Source organism: Gigantopelta aegis, unplaced genomic scaffold (genome assembly GCF_016097555.1).
Source record: "Gigantopelta aegis isolate Gae_Host unplaced genomic scaffold, Gae_host_genome ctg5386_pilon_pilon, whole genome shotgun sequence".
Taxonomy (NCBI): Eukaryota; Metazoa; Mollusca; class Gastropoda; order Neomphalida; family Peltospiridae; genus Gigantopelta; species Gigantopelta aegis.
Window position 1 is genome coordinate 1 of NW_024534384.1, and position 9,208 is coordinate 9,208.

The window sequence follows — 9,208 nt, forward strand, 5'->3', positions numbered from 1 at the left end:
GTAGCTCTGGTCACCCGAGTTGACTTTTGGTGTGGCCCAGTAAGGAATGTGGTGCAAGTGTTATTAATGGAATTTAGAGATAGTGTGAAAATGAAGAATCATCAACTGTAAGTATGTTGTGGAAGTAAATGCATGGCTACTTTCTTCTTCATGAAATCTGATTTAACACTTCAATTAATTTTGGACACAAAAGTCAACTCGTGTGACCAGACCTACTTTAGATCCAAAGTAGGTCTGGCGATGAGACTAATTGGTGCAGTTCACAGAGCATAATAATGGCTCACATTTGCAGTGGTCTGCTTCCATCATTGGTCTAGACTTAAAGGGTTGTCCACATAAACGCAAGCAAACGTAACAAAAGTGTATACTTCAGGTATCAGGTACTTTATTTACTAGCTTTGGAGAGAATGTTTGAGCTTGAGTTATGAGTGTTCTACAATCTTGTATGTAAAAATTGGCAGTACCATCTTTCTTTGAAAAGCATCAACAGTCTCTTTTGTCTGACTCCAGCTTTTAAATGTGGTTCCAACTTCAAGTATCCCCCATAGCTTCTGTCGCAGTGGCGCTATCACAAAGTCCACTGTAGTCCTCCCCCAGGCTCCATTCTCACCCCACCCAATATACCACGTGGTTTTATAATTATTTCATGGTTCTCACGCGACCGTCCGATTCAATAACAACATCTTAGTAAAGCGAATGTCGGTTCACTAAACACTGCTATTTTATTTTTTAATATAAAATTGATGGCTTACATCTTTGAATTATAATAAGTTAGTGATCAAACTTGACAAACGCTGAACAGGTACATTTATAGTGAGCTGGACTTTTTCCTAGCCTTGTACCCAGGCTTTCGGATAGAAAGAACTACTGCTTGGGCATACACGTAATTATTGAAATGTTGACATCAATGACACGATTTAAATTCAAATGACGAATTGATGGTTAGGTTTATATTGATGACGTTTTTATCATAGTATAGGTTACGTAGTCTATACTACTATGGCTTTATTCACTAGAGAGTTTAAGCATACGGTTTGCAGAGATTAGTGGAAGTCAAAAGAGCAACAACTTGTTCAGTGCTGTTGGGATGCAAAACAATGGGGTTCGCAAATAAACTGCTTTACATTGATATTATTGTTTCTAGAGATGATGGTCTCTCTTCATATATTTGTATGAAGTGCAAACTTTCGAGTTATGTCTCTATAGAGAAATCTGTTGCAGACGTGGGGTCATTCAAGGCATCTTTTCCGTTATGTATAGCTACAATAGACAAGATCTGCTCTATTTTAAAAGATAGATTTGGCCTTCCTAGTTGATTTAGAGCCATAGAGTGAGCAGCAGAAAAGTTTCTATCAGTACTACAAATAGCCATCACACAAATAATATTGACATTGCGGCAAAAGGAATTATGACGTCATAATTAACGGAGGATTTCTAGAGTATACTATTAAATCTGTGGAAATTAAACGCATGCGCAAGCAATAGTTACCAGGCTTTCTTTCTGTCGCGAAAGCTTGGGTACAAGAATAGACTTTTCCTTGTTGCTTCACCAGAAAGGGTCTAGAAAAATCACATAAAACTAAATGCATTATGATAATTAAAAACATGGAAGCCAATAATACCATTGATCTTACCTTTCAGTTTATTATGGCTACATTTGAAGATAAACACACTTTTAAACTCATAAGTAGAGATATCTAGAGTCATAAAACAGTCACACCTTGATACATGAGCATATAACAGTTTCTTTTTGCTTTATACAAACAGGATACTAGCTGACTAGCATATAAACAATTAATAGAAATGTATGAATCAACTTGGAAAACATGAGTTAGTTAGCAATGAACTTTTTGCTACATGTGTTCACTAGTATAAAATACTTTATAACAAATATAAATAGCTAATGCCATAAAATTAACAAAGATCTGCTGTATACATCTTTTCAAAACGAAAACAAGTCTATAAATAAGTATATATAGTATAGAGTGGTTGTAACAGATTGCCATACTTTAATACGAACGAAATACAATACCCTAGACCCTAAAACCTGATTATAGTTTCACATTTAAGTATGGTTAACAACACTGTCTAATACTGGCGGGGGTTGCACAGGCAACTTATTCTATAATAATATTCATAGTCAATTATTCAAGTACACTCTGTGGTATATAATTATTATTTTAAGTATATTCATAGCAATGCTTACAACCCACGCCCTAAAATTAAAAGTGTGTGCTATGAATAATAAATATCATGAAGTTTATTAGCTGGCCGCGAGTAACGTGCGCGGTCTGTGCCCCCTCTATTTCTACACTTTAGAGCTGCCGGTGACTCCTTATCTGGATAGTTTACACATGATTGTATACTATCATATCATGGAATGTTTTTTTTCTAATCAGTATATTATGTATACAGACTCATGTCAGGTCTGATAAGAGTACTACAAGTACTCCTTACTGTACAATTGGGGGTGCACAAATTGTGTACACAATTGACAGCTGGATTAACTAGAAAAAACATTCTATGATATGTTAGTAGAATCGTGAGTAACTACCCAGATAAGGAGTGCTTGATAGTACTCTTATCAGACCTGACATGAAACTATATACACAATAGACCTGGATTAGAAAAACAATTCTATGATATGTTAGTAGAATTGTGAGTAACTACCCAGATAAGGAGTGCTTGATAGTACTCTTATGAGACCTGACATGAAACTATATATACAATAGACTGGATTAGAAAAACAATTCTATGATATGTAGTAGAATCGTGAGTAACTACCCAGATCTGATCTGCCGGTGCAGTCTATATATAAAGTTCTATGTTCCCCTGTATCACTGCTTTCCTCCTGCCAATGTTCATGATCTACATTTATAAATAGAGGTCATATTTTGTTTTGACTCAAACAGGGCCGAAAATACTTATCTCCTTTTTGTAATTTAATTACAAACATCATCTCCAACATGAAATCCATCATTTTTGGTCTCTATGTGTTTCTAGCCGGTGACAACAATTAACGCTGTCTCTCACTTTATTTTTTATTAATGAAAGGTCCTTTATATTATATGGTCAAATATAGCTGTAACTTACCCTTTCTTTCGATACTTTATAAATATTCATTAAGAGTGTAAGTGTTGCGAATAAATCTGATTGGTCACCTAGCATTCTTTTGTAGGCGTGCTAACTAGTAGACCATAAAGATTGTAGAAGCGATATACCCTTGCAAATAGTTTTTGCACTACTAAAGAACAGACAATAAAACGTCGTAATCCGTAAGTTTTTATAATTTAGGTAGTTACATATTTGTAGATCTGGTAGGAAGTACTTTGCATCTATGTCAGTTGTGAATGACCTCTAGCTTTGCCGGCTTCTTTGTTCGGACGCAAATGATTGTGCACATAGGCGTCAGGAGATGCAGACACCGCAGTTTAACTCGAAAGCAAAAGTCTTCATTCAGATATTGCATATATATTTACAATCCTGCTGTATCCTGTTAAGTCGACTAGTATTTATGTTTTCTCGTGATCATAATAATTTATAACCCATTGTGAATGCTGGAATCAAAACTTTGAAAAATTCAAGGTTTTTCTAAGTTTTCTTTATCAACTTTCTTCTTCTTTCTTTTGGAGATATTTTGAGAAAGATATATTTTAATTATTGATTCTTGCAACAATTAGCAAGATTTGTTAATTACATAATCTATAAGTTAAGGTCATGTTAGTGGTGATTTGCACCAACCCACCTCTTGGTATGGTATACAGTTTCTGTTTTCAGAATGGAATATAGCTTTGTTTTAATAGGACGTTTTTTTTTGATTTGGGTGTCAAGCACACATGAAAGTTTAGTACTTACTAATAAAAGGGAGTTTTTTGTATTTCTTTGTGCTATCAGTTAATGAATGACACCACAGCTATTAATATGTTAGTTAGAAAGACGCTTTTAAAAGAAAAGTGTTACATGAAACTTTTGTAAGCAATCACTTGCTGGCATTTGGCAAGACAGCAATCACATTGCTGGGCGATAAAACTAATTCCTAATGGCTGTTGCAACTTGGAACCACTTACGTCATGCTAGATTAAATGTCATGCAAGATTATGTTATCAGGCGAAGAGCACCATTCACTTTATATATTCCCTTTACCATGGCAGTTTTCAACTTTTTATAGTCTAAAGCACAGTAAAATAACACTTAGAAGAGACACACTTCAGTAAATTTTCTTACTTCAGTAGTTTCAAGTACTGCAGAATGTTTTGCTGAAGGATTTGATTTAAAAGCATTAAAAATAGAGGCAGTAACGTTAACGTAACGTCATAAAAGTTATATATTATTAATATACGAACGCTCGCGCAAGCATTCTCTAATAGAATATGCCTTTTTTACCAAAAGTGAAAACATAAATTAAAAAAAAAAACAGATAAAGAACTACGAAAGACTTTATAAGCTAAACTGATAAACTGCTAAGAATATTAAAGATTCAAAGGCATAACTAAGTTAGGTTGATGATGTTTCTTATTCTGCAATACTCCAGTTCAACTCAACTTGAAGAGAGTATATGACCTAAGCAACAGTAGCCATGTGTATTTTTAATAATAAAATGATGGCTTGCATCTTTAGATATAAGTCAGTGGTAAAACTTGAAAATTGAATAGAGTATATATTCTATTGAGCTGGACTCTTAGTTTTCTTCGCAAAGAATGGTCTAGAATTAAAAATCACATAAAAATTAAGCAAGATACTAAGCATATAAACAATTAATTAATAGTGTGCTCTTTCAATCTTCCTATACTACTAAGAATCTGAACAGCGAGATCTGGCTGGTCAATTGAAATGGCCCTTTACACACACCATAAGAGGATGGTTAACTGATGGACTAATAGTAAATTTTATATCTGGTAAACTCATTTCTGTTGCATTTTGTATGTATGCCATGTTTGTTATGCTATAGCTAGCTTGAAAAATTCTTATAAAATCATGTGTTTCATGTTCTTCATAAATAAACCGGTTATGTACAATTATACTGAGAGTGATAGCAAATTAGTACTAGAGGTCCCAGCTTTAGTAGATTGTTTTCTGCATTCATTTTGCCAACCTATTTAATAATGTATTATTCTTAAGTCTACTAGAGAAAGCTCTTGACTATGGCTAACTACAACAACATAAACTTAATTATTTAAAATATCATCTTTTTGTGCATTAAATGTTCTTTAGAACATGGCTACCAGACAGACTGAGAAGGAAGAAAAACCAACTGTAAGTTTAATAATTAAAAACTTAATTTTGGGCCTTTTGCACAAATAAAATTGTAAGTATCAATAACCCTATGCACAAGACTTTCCAAGAAAAATTGTAACATACAAACACCCCTGACCTATAAACTAAACCTGTTGTTATGTGTAGCTTTTTGAAACTCATGGAATAAATGAACTTACATTGAACTTAGGTGTCTTGACTATTTATATAATTGTGTTGCTACTGTACTCACAACAAACTTTGTATAAGTATTTTATAAACAAACTAATGTAACACTACAGGAGTGAGCATTTTGGCTTGACTCATTTTCCCTTTTAAATGAAATAATTGAATACTACTTCCAATTTTAACAAGTGTGTCAAGGTTCAGTTGTGAATGATAGATGTAGATATGGATTGTGGGTGTGAACCCATGGGTGTGGCTATGACCAATAGTAATTTTTAATTTAAGACAATAAAATATGCAATAAATTAAAATTGAACATGATGGTCATATTTTTGAGAAAAAATTCATCCACCCACACAAATATCTAAATATATACATACATGTTTACTTCTTTTCGAAAGTATACCATATTCTTTACTTTAATGATATTTAAATCAGGGTTAATGATATAGTATACCCTCTGGAATTTACCCTAGTCACCACAATAATAAACTGCCTGAATATGTCTTTTCAAGTTTTTATGTTCATATCTCTTATGGCAATCAAGTTTAATTACTAGTTCCATAATAATTATGATTATGACATAAAGTATTCAGTTCAGATCAAATAGGAACCGCATCCTCATTTATTGCCATAACAACTTTAACATAGTACCAAAGCTTACAGTGTATGTTCTATCATTACAACAATATATTACATACTCTGATTATAGGACAGGTTAATAGTAACTTTGTTTATAATAATGAATTTGAAAGGGATAATTATGAACAAAAAAATGGAAAAAGTTGATTACTGTTTAAACAAGCCTTTGAGCAACTTTTAACAATGCAGTGAAGTGATTAATATATATTACTTATGACACTAGTAATTGCGTAGTATCTACATATATACTAATGAGCTTTTTATAATCTCAAGTACTATGTCCTTTAGGACTGTAAATCAGTGACACTTGTAAGCATGAGTAATGACTACATACATCTATACACATATGTTTATTTTGTTATAGTCTATTTCAACTTTTTCTCTTAATATTTAACCTTACTACCTGGTATATAGATGCATTAAACAGAAAATAAATGAATCTATTGTCATACACAAAAAAGTAAAAATAGCTAAATAATATGGTTATTGTCACTTAATTTGAAGTTGGGAGTTTATTTACCAACGTTATTCATGTTTTTAAGAAAAGATTATTTGAGCTTTATGAACGTGATAAAAATATATTCTGAAAAAGTACAGAACGTTTCGGCCAAAGGCCTTCATCAGCTGTATGAACCTAGGCCAAAAAAGTCACGCTATTTTATAGCAATGCATGATTGTTTTACAGTTAGTAATTGGGTAAGAGTTGAAAGGTTGTCCCCAAAGGCTAAAAAGAGACGCTAGAATTTGTTCCTGTGGAAGGTGAGAAACAAACATCTTGGACCATAGAGCTCCTCAAAACAAGACGCGAACTAGTTAATTGTTGTGGGCGTGGCTAATGATTATTGATTTCGAACTGGTATGTTGTAGAGCAGAGATGTCCAGGTAGGATTGATGACAAAGCCTGGATCTAGGTTTGATGGTGTTGCTAGTGGTTTTTATGAATATTGCTTCTTTGGTCTTTCTCTTCCCCAGCTGATCTCTTGTTCAAGTATTCTGCACTCATCCCATAAAATCTTGTGTCCTGTATTGATGAAGTGGAGAGCCAAAGCATTGGTGGTATCACCATTTTTAACAGCCTCTTGTGTTCAGCTTTTCTTATTTTCATTGTTCTGCCAGTTTCTCCAATGTATACAGCACCACATTCGCAAGGGATCTCATAGATGACTCCCACTTTATCCTCTGGTGGAGTGGGGATCTTGACATGTGATAGGGATCTCCTAAGTGTATTTCTGGAGGTAAATGCAGTTTTGATGTTGAGGGAACGAGTTGCTTGACTGATATACCTTCACTTAGGCCTTTGACATATGGAAGGACAAGGGTTCTCTTCTTTTTTCTTTTGTCAAGGATTCTTCAGATGATATTGGAGCAACTGTTGTACTCTTCTTAGGTTTAGATTGATTAAGGCCATAGTAAATCCTTCTAGATGGAAAACCGTAGCTCTGAAGACGCCATGTAGTCTATTTATCTCATGGGGGAGGTATCCTCTGAGCATACGTTTGATAGCTCTCTCCTTGAGGGTTTTCGTAAACTGTTGTAGTAGCCTGTTTGTTATTCTTTGAGATGAGTACATCTAAGAAGGTGATGGAGTTGTTAACTTCCATCTCCATTGTGAACTCAATCCTATCATGTAGGCTATTGATGTGGGACAGAAAATCCTGTAAGGAAAGCTGTGTAGGCCAGATGACGAAGGTGTCATCGACGTATCTCTCCACAGTTTTGGGTTGTAGATGAAAGGTTGAGATAGCAGTCATTTCAAAATCTTCCATAAAAATATTGGCTACTGTGGGTGATAGTGGTGAACCCATGGCTGTGCCGTCCGTCTGTTCATAGAGTTTATCTCCAAACCTGAAGAAGGTTGATCTGAGGCATAGTTCTACTAGATGACAGATCTGAAGTGGGTCATTCATGGTGGTTCTATTTCCTAGATCTTCATCTGATATTAATCTATCCTTGATGATGGTGAGGACATCATGATTGGTACCCTGGTAAACAAACTCTTAACATCAAACTGACGAGTAAGTCATTTTCTTCCAGATTAAGATGAGAGATGGAACTAACAAAATGGGAAGAATTTTTGACATAACTGTCCGTTTTTCCAACAAGAGGGGAAAGAATCCTATTAATTCTTTGCTAAGTTATATGTGGCAGACCAATAGTACAACACAATAGGTCTGAGAGGAACTTCCGTTTTGGTATTTTAGGTAGGCCATAGATCTGCGGTGGTGGGGGATTCTTTGGAATAAGATGTTTGGCTAATTCTAGCGTGACTTTTTTGCCTAGTTTCATACAGCTGATGAAGGCCTTTGGCCGAAACGTTCTGTACTTTTTTCAGAATATATTTTTATCACGTTCATAAAGCTCAAATAATCTTTTTCTAAAAACATTGTGAAAATTGTTTAATCTTTTTGTTTCTTTTACCTCTTTTATATTTGATGTTATGTTCTGACATATGAATGTATTATATAATAGTTGGTAAGTTTGATTTATTGTAGTATAATAAGTAACTGTTTAATTAATGAAATATGGTTATTGTCATTGTTTATTTAACACTTTTGTTTCTTTCTCTACCTTTATATTTGATGTTACTACCTGACATATAGATGTCTTGTATAATAGCGGTAAATTTGATTTATTGCAGTAAATAGTAACTATTAATTAATAAAAATATGGTTTTGGCCATAGCTTGTTTAACCCTTTGTTTCTTTCTCTACCTTTATATATGATGTTACTATCTGACAATGGATGTATTATATAATAGGAGGTATGTTTGATTTATTATAGTATAATAGTATCTATTAATTAATTAATAATAGTAATGTCATAGTTTGTTTAATGTTTTTTCCTTTCTACATTTATATTTGATGTAACTATCTGACATATGGATTTGTCATATAATAGCAGGTACGTTTGATCTGTTGTAGTATAATTAGTATAATAAGTAACTATTAATTAATGAAATATGGTTATTGTCATAGTCTGTTTAAACCTTTTGTTTCTTTCTCTACCTTTATATATGATGCTATTATCTGACATATGGATGTATTATATAATAGGAGGTAAGTTGATTTATTGTAGTATAATAAGTATTTATTAATTAATTAATATTAGATAATGTCAGAGTTTGTTTAACCTTTTTTTCTTTTCACCT

The 9,208-nt window shown here is 33.4% G+C and overlaps 1 protein-coding gene across 1 annotated transcript; it reads right to left on the bottom strand.

The window, feature by feature from the left end:
* Window positions 1-7,526: 7,526 nt before the first annotated feature.
* LOC121366350 lies at window positions 7,527-7,967 on the bottom strand. Its single transcript, XM_041490832.1, has one exon. It carries the CDS (start codon window positions 7,965-7,967, stop codon window positions 7,527-7,529), a length of 441 nt encoding a protein of 146 aa, XP_041346766.1.
* Window positions 7,968-9,208: the final 1,241 nt, after the last annotated feature.

What these genes read in the sequence shown, in the direction of transcription:
- LOC121366350 (XM_041490832.1), bottom strand. Translation starts at nt 7,967, where the DNA reads ATGAATGACCCACTTCAGATCTGTCATCTAGTAGAACTATGCCTCAGA.